This window comes from Astyanax mexicanus, chromosome 24 (genome assembly GCF_023375975.1).
Source record: "Astyanax mexicanus isolate ESR-SI-001 chromosome 24, AstMex3_surface, whole genome shotgun sequence".
Classification (NCBI taxonomy): Eukaryota; Metazoa; Chordata; class Actinopteri; order Characiformes; family Acestrorhamphidae; genus Astyanax; species Astyanax mexicanus.
In genome coordinates, this window is record NC_064431.1 from 26,732,406 (window position 1) to 26,752,319 (window position 19,914).

At 42.0% G+C, this 19,914-nt stretch overlaps 2 protein-coding genes across 11 annotated transcripts in view; one reads left to right on the forward strand and one right to left on the reverse strand.

The window, feature by feature from the left end:
* Positions 1-19,914, forward strand: part of LOC103029679 (solute carrier family 2, facilitated glucose transporter member 9-like) — a 1,095,244-nt gene that overhangs the window by 495,320 nt on the left and 580,010 nt on the right. Inside the window, exon 13 of one of the 5 annotated variants that reach the window (XR_007429267.1) lies at positions 10,623-10,634. The exons of the other annotated variants lie outside the window; for them this stretch is intronic. The gene's annotated coding sequence lies outside the window, so the exon portion shown is untranslated. Of the gene's footprint in view, positions 1-10,622; positions 10,635-19,914 lie in introns of those variants that run through there. 5 annotated transcript variants of the gene reach the window in all.
* The window catches only part of magi1b (membrane associated guanylate kinase, WW and PDZ domain containing 1b), a 205,967-nt gene that overhangs the window by 102,028 nt on the left and 84,025 nt on the right, over positions 1-19,914 (reverse strand). For all 6 annotated transcript variants that reach the window (XM_049471426.1, XM_049471423.1, XM_049471424.1 and 3 more), the window contains exon 2: positions 15,078-15,194. In XM_049471426.1, the coding sequence (XP_049327383.1) occupies positions 15,078-15,194 (117 nt within the window). The remainder of the gene's footprint in view (positions 1-15,077; positions 15,195-19,914) is intronic.

The window sequence follows — 19,914 nt, forward strand, 5'->3', positions numbered from 1 at the left end:
TCTGAGGCAGCAGCATGCTGTTACTCACACAAACACAGAGACAGCGTTGTGTATCTACTTCTTGTGTCAAGAATCAAAAAACATTCCAACATGCCTTGTTTGATTTTAATTGCCTTAAGTGACACTTCCTGGGATGTGACTATTGTGCATGCTCACATCGTTATGATGATGTGTAAATGATATATTGTGTAGCTCTAATCGTATCATGCGAAGCCCTGTGATTCCTACCCCTAATTCGCATAAACACATCAAAGAACCCCAATATGGAGCAGCACTGATGCTCAATTATTAGCACTGATTGATCAGTTAGTTGGTTGATCGATAGATTGATTCAATGATTAGTTGACGCTGTGTGACCTAATAGGAGTTAGTAGAGTTAGTAGGGAGATGTTCAGAGAGCAAAGCTTACCCCTACTGTACACACAAACACACCCTTCAGCACCCTCCATTTTTCTGTGTTGAGCCTGTACACAGACCTGTAGGCTACTGAGCGGAGAGTGAAAACTCAATTACCCAGAAACCCCTATAAAAGCTTAGATAGAAAAAGAGAGAGAGAGGGAATGATGGAGAGACTATAATACTAGCTATTTGTAAACGGGTGCTAAAGCAGACAGAGGCAGACAGACAGACACATCCTTAAAGCCGCTAATGCCGTCTTCCTGAGCGCCTGCCACCCAGCGACAACACACACACACACTCCTTCTTCTCTCTCTGTCTTACACACACATACACACACACACACACACACACGTATAATGACCTCCAACATGTCAGCTCACAGCTTAACCCGGAATGAAGCTTGCTACTGTTTTTTTTTCTGGTGCTCACATCCAAACCGATTCCCACCGACACAAAAACAATGCACACACACATGCTGCAGACACACACACACACACACACAGCACAATATCCACCGCTCACATTCACGCCACACAGCATTAGCAGCCGTGCTTCCATTAGCAGCATCCTTCCCAGCTGTGCTTCCCTTCCAGCTTATTACACACTCCTTCATTCCACCCTCCACTCGCATCTCCCATCTTCCAGTCACGCTCTCTTCATTATCCCCAACTCCCCACCCCCCACCAGTCAGACAGACCCCGGAAGCTGAAGCATCATCCTCCTCATCCTCATCTTCCTTATCATCCTCATCATCATGAGGATCAAATCGTATTGGATACCTTCAAAAGGACCTTTTCCGTCGGAATGCCAGATTTATTCCCTCGTTGCAGGAAATCTGTGCATGGCAGAGCAGGAAGGGAAGAAAGCAGCGAATCCCACTGTTATCTCCTGTTGTCTCCGGACCACATCGGACGCTCGGATGATCGTGGGCTAGAGCTGCCCAGTCTGCCGTCCCTCCTCCCTTTCTCTCTCTCTATTTTTCTCTCTTTCTCCCTCTCTGTTTTTCTCTCTTTCTCTCTCTCTCTCTCTCTCTCTCTCAGTTCGGCGCTGAAGCTCAGCCAATGTGAAAGACTTGCACACCAAACGCTGTCTGACAGAAACAGCCTCGCTCACCCACATACACCCGCCCACCTCTCTCTCTCTCTCTTTTTCTCTCTCACACACACACACACACACACACACACACTTGCATGCTTGCTTCCTCGCTCATCCCCCACCTCTTCCTCACACACACACACACACACTCTGGCAGACAGCATGCTCCCCCTGCAAATAACACGTTCAAATCATTTTCTCTCTCTAAGTCTCTCTTTTAGTCTTTCACACACAAACACAAACACACACACACGCACACGCACTAGACACCCAACCCAAACCCAACACACACCATGCGACCAGGGCTCTGGCAAGGTTCTGGCAGGATTCTGACACAAAACACAAGACCAGACCAGACTCAACCCAGACCAGAGCCTGCAAAGATCAACACACACACACACACACACATACACACACACACACACACACACACACACACACACACACACTTGTCCAGCAGCCATTGTTTTCATTTAACCCCAGCAAAGCCAGTGCAGTGGGCCATGGGGCGGAGGGAGGGTGGGGGCGGGGTGTGTGTTTGTGTATGATGTATGAGAGTGTGAGTGCTGCCTCATTTCACCCCTCGTGGTTCAGCCAGTACGTTACATCTCCATCAATACAACCAGGCCACAATCTAATAAACACATTCAGCGCAGAGCAAACCGACTACTGGATATCCGACCTGTACAACTGATGTAAAGTGATCCACGACAAGAAAACAAAACTAGGGTTCATACATCATTTTTTTATGACTTATCCATGCCTTCAAGGCATTTTTCATGACCATACGATTGTTAAAACATCAGTGCAGACATTACAACTATAATCAAAATTGATTAAAGTAGGCCTAAATTTAATTTGAAAAAAAAAAAAAAAAAAAAAAAAAAACGCGTAGGGCTAAATACTGAGCAAGTACAAAGATTAGTAGATTGCAGATTTCCATGACTTTTTTCAAAACTTTCTGGGTATTTTTATTTTTCCAAAACTTGTCAATTCCTGGAAATTGATCATTTGAAATTTCATAACTTTTCCAAGTTTTTAATGACTGTACAAACCCTGCAAAACAGTATGACACAAAGACTCAACATGACGTGACAAAAGGTAATGAATTCATGTCATCATGCTTTTTTTTTTTAAACAGGGTTCATACACTGTTTAACCAATAAATGTCCATGATTTTTTATGACTTTTCCAGGCCTTCAAAGCAAATTTTCATGACCATACATTTTTAAAAACAGTACAGACTAGGGGTGGGCGATATGGTTCTAAAATAATATCACGATATTTCGGGGTATTTTTGCAATAACGATATACTTGGCGATATAGGAAAAGTAAAATAATTAATTAATTTCAGGAATATAGTATAATAGTATAACAGAATAATCATAAGGTGGCAAAATAAATAATACAGCATAAAATAATATAATGCAGCAAATAATATTGCAGAATATATGCAGTGCATGCATATAAACTGCAAACTAAAACAATTATACAATAAATACACCTAAAGCTTCACAGTAAATAATAGACTACTTTTAAGACAGAACATCTCTATCACGATATGGATTTTTAATATCATGATATTTCTGTGTCACGATATATTGTACTTAAACTATAATCGTATTTGATTATAGTAGGCCTAAAATGAATCTGACACATAATTTCAATAATAAAATGTGCCTCAGATCCTGAGAGCTCCATTGTGTAGGCATAAATTACTGAATTAACGTATATGTAGCTCAAAATAGATTTTCTCCATCAAGAGCTGGTCTTTTGGTTTTGGATTTTATGCTTTCGTTGCAGCTCCAGATGAGAAAGACCTAGCCCCAGTGCTATAGCCACATGCCCGGGTTCCATATGCTAAATGCTAATTTGCCTAGCTTCTCAGAAGAAGAAAAAACGTTTTGAAACAGATTTGAAACTCTTCTATGCCTCTCCTCAAAATGAATGAATGCTCCTATTTATAGAAGCCTAATGCCAGATTAGTAATGCTAGGTGAGGCTTTTGTCAGGAAACAGAAGCTAAGCTAATGATGCTAGCATATGTCTTCCTAGGCTTGTTGAGATGCAGATGTGCCTTTCTGCGTCTTTGACGGAGGGTAAGTGATCACTGTCGGAGTGAATGCACGGCTCACTCCGGGAGGTTAAATAGTTGTGTCAAAAGCGTGGATGCCATTCTTAGCCAGGGAGCGCCAAGAATGGAGGTTTAGCCCCTTTTGATGGTGATCTAGGGTCAGTAATTCCCGCCAAAATTTATCTTAAATTGTATTCTAGTCCCTGTAGAAAAGTATTATCAGTAGAGTAGGACATAAATCCCTAATGCCAGGCCTGAGTTCTTACAATACTTTTGACATAAGTTGGGAAGTTGGGAATGGAGTTGGTGATTATCCAAAATCCTCATCTTACTAATGGTCTTATTTTTGATTGCAATCAAATTCTCACAGCAATGCTCCAAAAACTTGGTCTAACGTTGGTATCGAATCCACAATCTTGTCATAATCTGGTGCTCCAACAATTGAAATACCAAAACTAATAATCTTGTTGTTGAATGCAATCAAATCTTCACACCAATCTAAGCACCTTGCCCAAGGGCCCACCAGTTGCACCCTGTCAAACCCAGGTAGTGGGTTAGTGGAGATGTCACCTCACAGCCAATGCTTTTAAATCTAGTCAGAAGCCTTTCCTGGACAGTAGAGTCAATTACTCCAACTAAACCAGGATGAACTTCTCTTTTTAATACCCTAGATTTTCATTGTTTCAGATAACAAACACACTACAAATCTGATCTCAGTACATCTCTAACGTTTCAATCAACCAAAACCTGCCACACCAGCCCCTCCAGACCAAGACCATGATGATTATGATGATCTCAACAGAAAAGTGTTTAAGAGAGACATTCTTTCTGTTTTGTTCTCTGCAGCTCTTTTTTTGTAAAACCTGCCCATCCAAAACAATACGCCCACTCCCTGCTACTCTTAGGCCGAGCCACAGATTCTCTGGCCCCCTTTGACTTGCAAATGAATCCGAAAAGGGATTTAGATCTTGGAATGTGTGTGTGTGTGTGTGCATAACTGAGCATGCGGCTAGGATAACTGTAGCACTAGAAGGAAGAAATAAGTGAAAACTTTCTAGCTTTGTATTATAATGGAACACAAGGAATGACCTGCACACAAAAGTAGTTGTTTTGATGGACCTATAGATAGTTGTTTGAGGGTTGACAGCTAATCATGTTGGTCAACCAGTATAAACAAGCTGGTGTACTGCCAAAAACAAGCTGGTTCACTGGCATGACAAAGCAGGTCTGGTATGGCCAAGTTGGTCCACCAGGAAGACCAAGTTGGTTCACAAGCAAGGCAAAGGTTCCCTGGCACCAATCTGGTCCACTAAAACCAACAAGCGGGTAAACTGAAATTACCAGGTTGGTCCACAGTCACAACCAAGATAGTCTATTGGCACATGAACAAGCTGATCCACTGGTACAAACAAGCTGATCCAGTGGCACGACCAAGTTGATCCAGTGGCATGATCAAGCAGATCCAGCAGCACGACCAAGCTGATCCAGCAGCACGACAAAGCTAATCCACTTGCACATGACAAAACTGGCCCACCAGAACGTGACCAAGCTGATCCACTGGTACCAACAAGCTGATCCAGTGGCACAACCAAGCTGATCCAGTGGCATGACCAAGCTAGTCCACTGGCACATGACAAAACTGGACCAACCAACACATAATCAAGCTGATCCAGTGGCACAAACAAGCTGATCCAGTGGCACATGACAAATCTGATCCACCAGAAGATTAGCAAGCTGATCCAGTGGTACAACCAAGATGGTCCACCAGCATAAACAAGAAGAACCAAGTTCACCTGAATGATCACCAAGACTAAGCCAGAGTCAACCAGTTTGACCAGGAAGACTAAGCTGTCTTAACCGCTGTTTTAATTTTTTACAGGGGACGCTATCCCTACTATTATGACGGCATACTGAGCTTTATTTGCTTGACCCCTGATTAGCATTATTTACATGGTTTTAGGTTAAGTAAACAGAAACAAAGAGCACAAAGGCTAACAGATATGGCAGTAAATTGTTCAGTAGCATGCATAGCCTACTGTGTCTAGTGCTATGACCACCATAGCAACTACACTCCTATAATCAGAGACCCTCGAGCGTCACTGTTGCTTTGCTAACATGGAAATTGACCAGATGACCACGTAGCCGGGTTTCGAGACCAAGGGTCATCCACAAGACACAAGCCCACAGTGTGCTTGAGCTGTCTGGTGTCGTTTCGCAGTGGGTTTGATTTGCCGAGCCAGAGAACGCTGCTATTGTTCAGGTGACATCTGGAGCTGATCACGGCTGTAGTGGAAGGCGACAAGGCTTCATACACCCTGCCCTTGCCGCCATTCCATCACACACACACACACACACACACACACACACACATGTGGCCATGCTTAAACACACACATACCCACACCCTCACAGGAAGAATAAGGTCCGTGCCCTTATGGGACTCAACACAATAGCCTAGGGATGAATTAGATTGGGGGGAAAAATAAATGCCTCGACACACGGCCATCTGTCTCTCGGCGCAAGATGTGAACCAATGCATGGGTCTGACTCTGTCTGTCTTGCCCTCTCTCTCTCTCTTTCGCTCTCTCTCGCTCGCTCCATCCATCCCTCCCTCCCTCCATCCATCCATTCTCATCCCCTCTCAACCCAACCCCCAACCATCCCCCCACGCACCCCCGTCCAGTCTAGTAGCCTACATCCACCCTCAAACACAGACCCCGATGCAACCACTCCCCCATGCCTCCAGTCCATTAGCGGCGATGTCAGGAGCACAAGCGTAGACAGCAGAGACGGAGAGGATATAGAGACAAATTAGAATAGCTTAGACGTTAGTAGAAGATGCAGAACTTGCCTGGATTTGTGGAGAACGATGGAGACCCAGGAGACCTCCTTTAAATAAAACAACACAAACGCAAACAGGGAGCTAATCCGGCTATGTGGCTATCTATGAACTGGAGCAGCAGAGGCAACCTGAGCAGCTGAACACCACACCAGATGACTGCTGCCGAGAGCCAGCCAGCCAGCCGAGATAGAGAGAGAGGGAGAGAGAGAGGGAGGGAGTGACAGAGCGAGAGAGCAGGAGAGAGAGAGAGAGAGAGCGAGGGGGTAAAGAGGGAGGAGATGTCCAGGGGGAGGTTTGTCGGAGGTTAAGATGTGTTGTCGGGTCGAGATGCTAATATGAGCACCTAATTGAGAGATGGGGAGGGGGGAGCACTGCTATTTAACCACACTGACAACACACACACACACACAGGGGGTGAACATGCATCAATCAGTGCATCGTCATGCCTCAATATGAGGGTGCAGTTTTGGCTGTATCGGTTGCTTTTTAACATTTACTCACAGACATTATACTAACCAGGAGCATGATCTCAAAATCTAGAATTAATTTTTGGCCCTGCTGCATTTTAACTCTTTGCAGAAGAACGAGCATTTGTCTTTACATGTGGCTGCTAAGGAATTCAAGCTGGTTGGTTTTATTTTGGAAAACATGTTTATTTTAGTTGTTTCTTTGAGCTGGATTGCTCACTGATAGATGTTGACAGACTAAGATTTAGATCTAGCTTACTCTGAACCTGCATTACGAAGCCTAAAATAGTGTGTTAGCTGTGTTGTTAATAAACAGGCACATCCAAGTAGCCATGCAAACGGACACTGCAGCAGGCTTTGACCGTTTAAGTATGGTAGCTGCAATGCTTTTATATTATTTTTTAGAAGAATAACGTTAAAATAAATCTAGCCCCGCAAGTTTTTTTTTTATTTGTCTTTTGACTCTTTTAGATGTGACCGTGTAAGATTTCAGACTTTTTAAAGTCCTCTAGTGTATGGTTGCCATAACTTGCACAATTGAGATACATATATACACACACATTCTCCTAAATTTGCAGTTATATCAAGGATGACTATTTCAATAAGGCAGTAAAGTTGTGTTGTTAAACCTCAAAGTCTCAAAGTTTCAGCAGTGAAAGCTGCTCTGATCTGGGCCACCAATCCTTATTGTCACCCTTGACCTACTGACCTTCCTCTCTACACACATACACACACACACACACACACACACACACAGCCACAGCCACTGCCACTGGCCACCTGGCAAGGCAACCCACTGCTCAGGCCATTGGGGAAACAAAGAGGCAGCTGCACCCTAACACACTCTCTCACAAACACACAAACACACACTGTTGCAAAAACTGCAGTGCTTTCTAAACGTCTACATCTTTTCCTAAGAACAATGTCTATAGCAACTTAAGTTTCATGTTCAGTATTACACCCACCCTGTGAATGGTGGTCTTCAGTCCATATCTCATTCTACAATAAGAAGACTCATCTAGGACCCCTCACAAGTCAAGGGCCTACACTCATTATTTAAAAAAATACACTAGGACTTCCCTTCACCAATCACTTGTGATTTCTCAAACACTGGGACTGTAAGGACAAGCGCATGCCTCCTCCAATACATGTGTAGTCAGCCACCTCCTGGATCCCCAGCTCTGATACATCGGCCAACTGACACCTGTACCAGAACTGCATGGTATCCACCAAAAGAAAAAGCATGAAAAAAAGAATTTTACTCTCAGAGTCTGCTGATGGAATTTGAACCAGCAATTCTTGGTTCAACACACTTTAACAGCAGGGGCCAAAAACCGCTTCCGTCTGTGCTACTTTGTTTAACATTTACTCATAAGTATTATACTCACCAGGAGCATGAAGGGACATTAATCATTGGCCCTGCAGGATTTGAAGTCTTTGCAGAGGAATGACTATTTGTGTTTGCCTTTCCAATTCTGAAGAGTATGATGGTATGACCAGCAGGAGCCGGAATAGAAAGCTTGCTGCAAATACAATAGCCCAGAAATTAGGCACGAAGAGGCGGGCCTCCCAACACCCGCCCCCTCTCAAAAACATCCAGCTTCTCCAGCTGTCTTCTGTCCATCAATCACACTGACTGACAACATCAGCTTGTTTGGCCAAGACAGAGAGAGATGAGTGCAGTACTGCTACTGAAAACTAGTACTAGGGCGTTCTAATATTTCTGACCAATAGTGCAAATAACCTTAAATAAGATTAGCATATCTATAATAATTATGATAGTATTTCTTAATTGTCTTAAGAAACCAACACAATAGGGCTGTCCCTAACGATTATTTTTTAAACGATTATTCTAACGATTATTTTTTTCGATTAGTCGACTAATCTATTCATTGAGAAACATATTTAAATAATTATTTTACGTTTTAAAGCAAACGATAAATTACTATATTTATATATAATAACAACAACAACAACAACAACACAAGCCTACTAAACCCCGACTGGCCAAAACGGTTCAGTTTAGGGCTGAGGGTAAGGTGTAGGTATAGAAAGCTTCCGTTTTGCCAATGAACGCTCATAACCGTGAGCACTGGTCACAAAATTCCGGCGGTGACAGAAAACGGTGTGACACCGCAGCGCCGACGGCGCTAGCTAAAATAACTTAAGGCAGCTAGCTTAGCTAAACACCTGAACTTATGAATAATGCTACTGTTTCTGGAAACTGCGAAATGCCATGCACAAATATAAACCAAAAATGTATAATTTCTGCCTGTGGCAGGTTTAAAACCTTTGGTAGACAGCCTTAAGTCTTTTTAAGGACACCCGCGGAGACCCTGATGTAAACGGTAACTTACTGTGTGACCCTGTTGACATAGTGCTCCTGGATGTTTGCGCTTCAAGTGCTCCTTTTGCACGTATGGCAGAGGACCACATTGTTGCCCTTTTGCGTGAAATGCTCCCAAACTTTAGATGCCCGCTGGCGTTTTTTTGTAGCTGGAGATTGCTCTCCGGAGTCCAAGCTCTCTAGAGCTTAGATTCTCTGCCCGAACCCGACATGACCCGAGGTCCGACCCGAAATCCGACCCGGGCTCCAGAAAATAGTCCGAGATGTAGGCGTCTGTTTTTTAATTATATTTTTATTTTAAAAAAAAATAACGAAAACTGAAAGTGAAACTAAACTAATTTATTTATAAGCGAAGATTTTCTGTTTTCACTACCGCAGTTCTACAGCGGAGGTGTTGTGCCGATTCTGTCCGCGAAGCGGGAGTCAGATTCAGCAGAGAGTCGGATTCGGCACAAACGCGGCGGCACCTCGCGGTCCGCGGTGTCAGTTGTAAGCGCTCGTGCTAGCCGCAAAATACGGCAGAAAACACTGAGGGAGCTGCAGAATTATGAATGGGACTAGAATATGAGCACGAGGAGATCAAAGAGAACCTTCACCTGTGAGTAGCTCTCTCTCTCTCTCTCTCTGTCTCTCTCTCTCTCTCTCTCTCTCTCTCTCTCTCACGTGAACTCCTCCGCGTTTGACTTGCAGAACTGTGTTTAGCTGTTCTTAAAAATCATTTTAATTAAATAATAGTTCTATGCTTCTATGTTACCGTGTTAATTAACATAATTCTGATCATATTTCGATCATTAAAACAGCCCGAAAACAGCCAGTTGGAATTTTTGGGCCCGATCTAACCTCTAATGCTCTCCACAGGCGCCGCCATGTTTACGACGCGCCGACGCACGTTATGCAAATCGATGTATTTTTGTAATCGATGACGTCGATTATGTCGACGCGTCGCCCCAGCCCTACAACACAATAACAATAGTCATAAACAGATCACTAACTAGTACACACAGCGCTAAGGCTGCAAAGGAATTCAAACTGGTCTCATTCTTGAAAACTAGTGTATTTTAGCTGTTTCTTTGAGCTGGATTACTCACCAACAGATGCTGACAGGGTAAGATCTAGATCTACTGTACATAGGTTACTCCGAACCTACATTAAATTACAAAGCCTAAAGCCAAAATAGTGGGTTAGCCATGATAAGGTGATGCTAAGGTGTGGCTCCGGGTGGTCCAGTGTTCTAAAGTGCTGCCACTATGATCAGGAGATCGCCGGTTCGAATCCGGCTCATGTAGCTTGCCATCAGCTGCCAGAACCCTGAGAGAGCACAATTGGCCTTGCTCTCTTTCCTCTTATTACTCCTAGGGTGATGTCGATCAGCACAAGGCATCTGTGAGCGGATGTATCAGAACCGAGTCGCTTTAGTTTTAATGGGATGGAGTTGTTGTAAAATAAATGTTCCTTATTCTCTGCTGTGTGTGTTTAAGTGTGTTTCTTCAAAGCACACTTAAACCAGTTACTGTTGCAACCCTAACATACAGATCACAATACTCACTATAATCATCCGAACTGATCAAAACTAGAATGTGTCTTGTGTATGAATTTGATTCCAACCAAATCTCACTACACCAGTTTTCAGATGCAGAATACAATCATCTGGATTCCTCTGTCTTTGTGAACAAGTTCGAAGCAGAGCTGTTAATTAAGTTAGTTCTCGTTTCATTTGCCGATTTAATCGCTTTCCACAAGCCATCTGACTAAACTCAAACTAATTGGCTTGTATAAAGCACTGTCACTCATTGACAAAGGAACAGCTGACAGAACGTCATTAATCAGACAGGACAGATGCACCGCAGAACCGACAGCATCTGGGAGAAGATACTGTTTTATACATCCATCAGATAACAAACTCTGGAGCTTGGCTAACACTATGAAATAACATATATGGATTACCATTAATATTACTTGACCAAATTACTGAAAAAGAAAAGTATTTTCCCAGGATTTGTTTATGAAGGCAGATTGCAACCTAGACCATGAAGAAGCAGCTGAGAAGACGGATGGATGGGTGGATGCTATCCGAAGTCAGTTGGGTGACATTGATAGATGTTACATGATGTGAGGAGACATTGGGAGATGCTGGGAAGTGCTGTGAGACTTTTAGGTAACGTTGGGAGATGTTACATGATGTAAGGAGACATTGGGAGATGCTGGGAAGTGCTGTGAGACTTTAGGTGACTTTGGGAGAAGTTACATGATGTGAGGAGACATTGGGAGATGCCGGGAAGTGTTGGGAGACTTTAGGTGACATTGGGAGATGTTATGTAATGAAAGAAGATGGAAGGTGCTGTGAGACATTACCTGATGTTGGGAGATGTTATGTAATGTAAGGAGATGTAAAAAGACTTAAGGAGATGATGGAGACATTAGGTGAGGTTAGAGACAGTGTGAGGTTAGAAGGTGTTAAGAAATGTAAGGAGATGCAGGGAGTTTAGGGAAATCTTAGGAAATGCTGGGTGCTGTTGCAAGATGTTTGGTGATATGAGGAGATACTGGGAAGCACTGGGAGACATTAGAGGATGTTGTTAGATGTTATGTAATGTAAGGAGATGTAAGGAGACATCAGGCAATGCTGGGAAGCGCTAGGAGATATTAGATAATGTTGGAAGGTGTTATATGATGTGAGGAGATGTAAGGAGACGTTAAGAGATGCAGGTAAGTGCTAGGAGATATTAGGTGATGTTGGGAGATGGTATATGATGTACGGTGATGCAAGGAGACTAGATTGGAAGATGAAAGAAAATGAGACTTTAGGTGACGTTGGGAGATTTTACATGATGTAATGAGACATTGGGAGATGCTGGAAATTGCTGTGAGTCTTTAGGTGACTTTGGGAGATGTTACATGATGTAATGAGACATTGGGAGACAGTAAATGCTATGAGACTTCAGGTGATGTTGGGAGATGGTATGTGATGTAAGGAGACATAGGGAGATGCTGAGAATTGCTGTGAGACTTTAGGTGATGTTAAGAGATGTTAAGTGATGGTATGAAATGTGGGGAGTTTTGGAAAACCTAGGATGTCAGGTGCTATTGGAAGATTTTAAGTGATATAAGTTGATGTTAGGAGATTCTGGGAAGCACTAGGAGATGTTGTTGGATGTTGTAGAGGATGTTAAGAGACGTCAGAAGATAACTGAGGTTGTGTATCTCCTCGGACACTAGATCTAGCTGTCCACTAGATCAATTTCCTCTCTTAATAGAGCTGAATCTGAGAAGAGGAAACCGGTCATATGATTAAATGTCATAGGAATGTGATTACAGCTGTCACAGAGGCTCAGCTCTAAGGATCAGTGTGGGTTTAATCAGTGCTGGTATTGATCCATCTGAGCCAATCTGGAATTATTGATTAGGTGAGGAACATTCCGGACACGATCAGATTCAACTGGGAAAGGAATAAAACGTCACGTTGTGATGTAACCAGAGGGAACAGAGCGTGACAAGACACTGTGACAGCAGTGTGGTCCACTTTATTCATCAGACACTGGACATCTTCTTCCCAGGAGGAGACAACTATGCTAATAAATAATCTTCACATGACCTTCTTCTTCAATTGCTACAGAGTACATTCTTTATGCTCCCTAACAAATTGTTTGTGAAGTCGTTTCTCACGGTTAGTCTCACCGATTAGTGATTTTCTTAAGGCTACACAGCTGTTTAGTCCTGATACATTAAGTTATTTAAGCATTGTGAGTGTGGCAATGCTCCTACTTTCACTATTAAACATGTCCCAGAGTAGGGCTGTCCCTAACGATTATTTTTTAAACGATTATTCTAACGATTATTTTTTTCGATTAGTCGACTAATCTATTCATTGAGAAACATATTTAAATAATTATTATTTTACGTTTTAAAGCAAACGATAAATTACTATATTTATATATAATAACAACAACAACAACAACAAGCCTACTAAACCAAACCCCACACTTATAATCACTTACATGTACAGCACGTTGTTTAGATCTATAACGCTAAAAATGGATAAGCTCCCATACACCACAACCGTGTGTTGTTTTCTGTGACCGCTAGATTTTGTGACCACTGGCAAGTAGTTCTCAGCAGACCGGTGCACTGGCCGATTCGAAACGTGTTCGTTTCTAATGTTTACCCCGACTGGCCAAAACGGTTCAGTTTAGGGCTGAGGGTAAGGTGTAGGTATAGAAAGCTTCCGTTTTGCCAATGAACGCTCATAACCGTGAGCACTGGTCACAAAATTCCGACGGTGACCGAATACGGTGTGACACCGCAGCGCCGACGGCGCTAGCTAAAATAACTTAAGGCAGCTAGCTTAGCTAAACACCTGAACTTATGAATAATGCTACTGTTTCTGGAAACTATATATATAAATATAAACCAAAAATGTATAATTTCTGCCTGTGGCAGGTTTAAAACCTTTGGTAGACAGTCTTAAGTCTTTTTAAGGACACCCGCGGAGACCCTGATGTAAACGGTAACTTACTGTGTGACCCTGTTGACATAGTGCTCCTGGATGTTTGCGCTTCAAGTGCTCCTTTTGCACATATGGCCGAGGACCACATTGTTGCCCTTTTGCGTGAAATGCTCCCAAACTTTAGATGCCCGCTGGCGTTTTTTTGTAGCTGGAGATTGCTCTCCGGAGTCCAAGCTCTCTAGAGCTTAGATTCTCTGCCCAAACCCGACATGACCCGAGGCCCGCCCGTAAATCCGACCCGGGCTCCAGAAAATAGTCCGAGATGTAGGCGTCTGTTTTTTAATTATATTTTTATTAAAAAAAAAATAACGAAAATAACGAAAACTGAAAGTGAAACTAAACTAATTTATTTATAAGCGCTGTTTTCACTACCGCAGTTCTACAGCGGGGGTGTTGTGCCGATTCTGTCCGCGAAGCGGGAGTCAGATTCAGCAGAGAGTCGGATTCGGCACAAACGCGGCGGCACCTCGCGGTCCGCGGTGTCAGTTGTAAGCGCTCGCGCTAGCCGCAAAATACGGCAGAAAACACTGAGGGAGCTGCAGAATTATGAATGGGACTAGAATAGGAGCACGAGGAGATCAAAGAGAACCTTCACCTGTGAGTAGTTCTCACCAGAACACGCAAATCTCTCTCTCTCTGTCTCTCGCACGTGAACTCCTCCGCGTTTGACCTGCAGAACTGTGTTTAGCTGTTCTTAAAAATCATTTTAATTAAATAATAGTTCTATGCTTCTATGTTACCGTGTTAATTAACATAATTCTGATCATATTTCGCTCATTAAAACAGCCCGAAAACAGCCAGTTGGAATTTTTGGGCCCGATCTAACCTCTAATGCTCTCCACAGGCGCCGCCATGTTTACGACGCGCCGACGCACGTTATGCAAATCGATGTATTTTTGTAATCGATGACGTCGATTATGTCGACGCGTCGCCCCAGCCCTATCCCAGAGTTCTAGTGTTGTTTTTCTAAGATTTGATTTCACCAAACATTTAAAAGTGCTTGTCAAAAACCATCATTCAAGATTTTATTCAGATCACATTCTTTTCTTGAAGATGTTGTTTCCCCAATGTCCTTCCACTTTTGAATAATGCGATGGACGGATTTTAGTAGTTTCATGACCTCCTTAGATGTTTTCACTGCTTGACTACCACTACTTCCGCTGCTATTGCTGCTACTAATACTACTATACTACTACCACTACTTTTACTACTGCTATTTCTTGCACACCATTCACCAAAAGAAAACAAAAAAAGACTTCAAGAAGTGAAGAGCACATTCCATCAGTGTCCAACACAAATATGGTCAATGCATTTGCCTTGTCTTGAATTTGAGAGTGTCCGTTTTACTCACAAGGCACAGCATGGCGGTAGAGGTTATCCCGTATGGTCTGCTGGAGCTTGTGGTCATCTGAAGACTTCTGGAACCTCTGGCTCAGATAATGCTTTAGATCCTTGTTTAGCTTATTTCCTGAGGAAACAAACAAACAAAAAACAGTCAGTCAATGAAGGAGTAAACAGCGAGTTTCCATTAAATATTACATATACTTTACTAGCTTCAGAGCCAACATAAAGAAGTGAAAAATAAAAAAAACTTCGGACAAAAACTGTCAAACTATAGAGGGAAGGCCTGGTAATGCGGCCAGCCATCACATAACTTTTACCAACCACTAGGTTAGCACTGGCATATTCTAGCTTGATCAGCTTTTGTTCTACACTAATACCCAGTTAGATTCATTGTTTCCTAGCTAAAAAGTGTTAGCTTTTAGCTTTTTTTATTAGCCTCATTTTCATTTCTTTTGAAGAAGCAGTAGCATTTCACCTCAAAATGCTTTTGCTAGCAGTAGCAGTTTGGAGGCAAATATAAAACCAGTCAAGACTGTTACAAAACAGTTGTGGGCTTTTGGAATTGGCTCATTTACCGGTTCTGTTTTACCCCAATATTCACCTAGTAAAACTCCTAGAATCCACCAAAACAATTATGGTAACTGCCTTGGTAAATGCCATAGCAATTACCATGCCACACTGTTGCATTTAGAACGTATTCAGCAACACCACAGCAACCACCTAGCAATCATTCAGCAACCAACACCATACTACCACCTGGAATATCACTTAGAGCTGTGTAGTATGTGGATGAGCACTGTCCTGCTGGAACAGCATGTTTTACAGAGTGTGCTTTCAGAATAGGTAGTAGGGGTGCGAATCTCTCAGTGTCTGGTGATTCGATTTGATTTAGGGTCACGATTTGATTCAGAAGCGATTTTCGACGTCACAGTCTTTTTAACCATATTGCACCGTGGCTACATTTTCAAAACTTAACCCTAAATATTAAACATACAGAACCTTAAATATTAAACATACGACTGGTTCCAGGAGTCAAGCATAAGTGCTAGTCTATCTGAATTAATCAGAGCTTCTCCAACCTTATTCTAGCGCTAAAAAAGCTACGTGAAGGTAAAACGTACCTTGGGTCCAGTGTTTTAACCATAAACTTCATCCCCTTGCCTTCAACTGAGCTGTACGGTCGTAAATCCTTTGCAATATAGCAGGCAACGGCGGGAGAAATCTTCACAGCAGATATTTTCAAAGTATCTCAGTTTCATTTTACACTGCTTGCAAACAATTGTGCTCATTGAGCTCTCTTTTCCACGGGACATTGTAAAATCTAAATTGTGCCCAAACAAATTGTGACTTTTAGCAACGATGGGATGGGTTGAATCACGCTCTTCTCCTGCTCTGAGCTAGCTACCGAGCTACCATTTAGATAAATATAGCTGGCTAGCTAACTAGCTTGCTGTACGGTGGCATAGACGGCCTTCTTCTACGGTGGCCAAGAGGACGTGTTAATCGGTATGCAGTACTGTCAGGAGTTGGAGCGGCAAAAAATAAACTAAACTGTTTTTAAATCGATTTTTGAATCAACTCAAAATCGGCAGGACAAGGAATCACGATTCTTTAAAGATTTTATTTTTTTTTAGCACCCCTAACTGGTAGTGCCACTATTTTTTTTAGGACCTCAATAATGAAACATTGTGCTGACAAAGAACCTGCAATGAAGGCCAAATCAGATTTGGCACCGTAAGAAATTGCACCCCTCACCATGACACCAGGCCTTCTGGACGTGTGTGTTATTAACGTAACGCATTGATGTACTCGTTAACTCTCCTGTCATGTCATCATTTGGCTCGAAAGGGATCTGAATGGGAGGCGACTAACGCAGCGCAGGCTGTTAGCACATAGTAACACACTTCCTTTCCAGCTCTCAGGGATACCTTGCTGGCTGGTACGGTGTGTCTCTCATATCTCTCAGTCTGAAATGTGTGTAAGAGTGTGTGTGTGTGTGTGTGTGTGTGTGTGTTGAAGCTGCACCATCACAGCCAGGCCATGTGAAGAATTTCCCACCCTCAGCTAGACCATCTGTTTTTTGGAAGACACAGATCGCTTACCCAGCACTATTGCAAAGAGATGCCAACAGCCAAATGGTCTTTATGTGTTAATGTGAGTCCCCTGGGTACCCACTCCAACGCCAGACCAGTCGCTATTATTCAACACAAAGGAGATCCGTTCCAGACGGTTATGAGTAAAAAACAAAGGCTTAACTAAGGACTGCTAATAGGCTGGTGAGGTAGAGCCGTTGTTCTGAGGACTGTATGAAGAAACCAACAGGGGCATTAAAGGAAATATTTAATGATTGCAGTTATAGTATGTGACTTTGGTTGGGGTAAAAATAAAAATAGATAGCCCAGATACAATTTTACAAACCTATTTACCACCCTGTTAAATCACACTGATTTTCCTTTTACAGAAGGCGGTACCACTTTAAAATAACACTACCTTTATAAAGGGTTTATAAATGGTTATAATCAGCTATAACACATACGTAGAAAGGGCAACAATGACCTGTTGTTTGCAAGTATGTATTGCAGCAGACTGGAGCACCTCCAAAGGGGAGGGGCTTACCTCCAAGTGGGAAGTCCACCAACGGTATACGGCTCGAGACTGTGAGCGCATTTGTGCGCGAGACCTCTCTCACCACGGCTCCGGCGAATGTCATAATAAAAGTCTACCGTGATTATTATTTTTACTATTATTCTCTTACATCAAATTTAATGTTATATAGAATGTACGATCACATTATATTATATTATATTATATTATAATGTGATTAAAGGCTCATGGAAGTCAATAAATATATTAGTCAACAATTAATTATATTTATATTTCTTAAATGTCAATATAATAAAATACGTGTAGTGTGTATGTATTTATAATATTATTGGCTATGAATAAACAACTGCCTTTATTATTTAGATCTTCACTATTTTATAATTTGAAAAAGTCACAGCATGGCAAATGTTTTAACGTTTTAAATAAATAAAATGTGGTTGCAATGTGCACAACATGCTTTTAGACTCTTAGAAAATGCATTTTAAAAGAAATAAACATTTAATAAACTAAATAGATTAATTAATTAACCTTTGGGGTTATTTACAAGCACAAAACATCGTGAAAAACACCATACCGCGTAACACCAAGCACCATCCTACTTGGAGGTAGGCTCCGCCTGTTTAGAGGTATGTTCCTCCCCTTTGGAGGTGCTCCAGGCTGCACCTATACCCTTCTTGTTGTTTGCCAAATAGTGAACCCACAGCCATCTATGTCGTTTCTACGTATGTGTTATAACTGATTATTAATGATTTTTAAGGCATTTACAACCTAATTAGTAACCATTAATAAACTAATTGTAAACCATTTATAAACCCTTTATAAAGGTAGTGGTACCCAGAAGGCTTGGAGAGGTAAAGACATTATTATTGAAGCCTTGTTTACATCACTATAGTGCATCATAGCAGCACAGCCTAGTCTAGCCTATCTTAGATTAGCTTAGCTTAGCCTAGCCTAAGTTAGCTTTTAAGATTATAACAGGACGCTTTGTAATTATAAGGTGCACTATCAATCAATCAATCAATGTCTATTTTCTGGTCTATTTTCATACATAAGGCGCACCGCATTATAAAGCACATTTTAAGCGACACTAGTAAGGAACAAGGGTGTCGCCATGTTTCACTTCTAAATCAGCGAGGTCAAACGAGCACTGGATGTTAATCTATACAGATTTCTCTTCTGAAAACTGTTTATTAGGGTGAGTAAAGCGCTTCCATTTATTTATCGTAAGCTTAGATTTTCAATATTTTAGCATGGTTAGCAGCGCTTAGCGCTAGTACATGCAGTCTGAAAGTGGTACACTGAGGAACCCTGAAGGTTCTGGTAAGATAGTGTGATATTAGCTAGCAGTTTATCCCATGTAGCTTGTTTAAACATGGTAAATACACAGACAACAGTCTGATGTACTAACCTCAGAACAGCCAGAGTGCTAGAGCTGTGTTTAGCGGCTAATGCTAATACTGCTCCAGCCTCAGTGCTGGAGAAACTCCTGTAAAACTTTAATGCTTTAAGGCTTTAATGCTTCTTACAACCTGACTGGTAGAATTCATACATAAGGCACACTAGATTATAAGGTGCTCTGTCGATTTTTGGAAAATGTAAAGGATTTGCGCCAATTGCCAGGTTAGCACTGGCTTATTCTACCAACATCAACTCCCTTCAACACACATCTTACTATTCTCAATAAGATATGTTTAGCCAGTTTGATTCAATTGCTTCCGGCTAAAGTTTTAAAGTAGCCTTAGCATTTCGCTTCAAAAGGCGCGATAAAAGGTTATTTACAATACGTAATATTGTTTTTACATTCAGTTATACAATTTTGGTTTGTAATAAATCTCACTACCTGAAGGTTTACAAAACCCTTGTCTTGCTAATGTTAACTGGCCAGGAGCCAACATTAGGCCAATGTAGGTTCATGGTCAAGCAATGGTAGACACCCAACACCAAGTCAACGAAGGCTCAAAGTCAAACATTGGTTGACACCCAACATCAAACATTGGTTGGCACCCAACATCAGGTCAACATAGGCCCACTGGCCAAAATGACGTTGGACAGATTGGCAAGAAAAATAAAAATACAAATTTTGTACAGCCCTATTCTGCAGAATGAAGAGCTCCTTCTGATGCAATTCAAGTTTGCTGTTACACACAATGTTTATCAGAGGTTTTTCGATGTGTTTATTGAGAGAACTCGTTTTGTAATATCGATAATAACACAATTTATCGTACAGCCCTTGCCTGCAG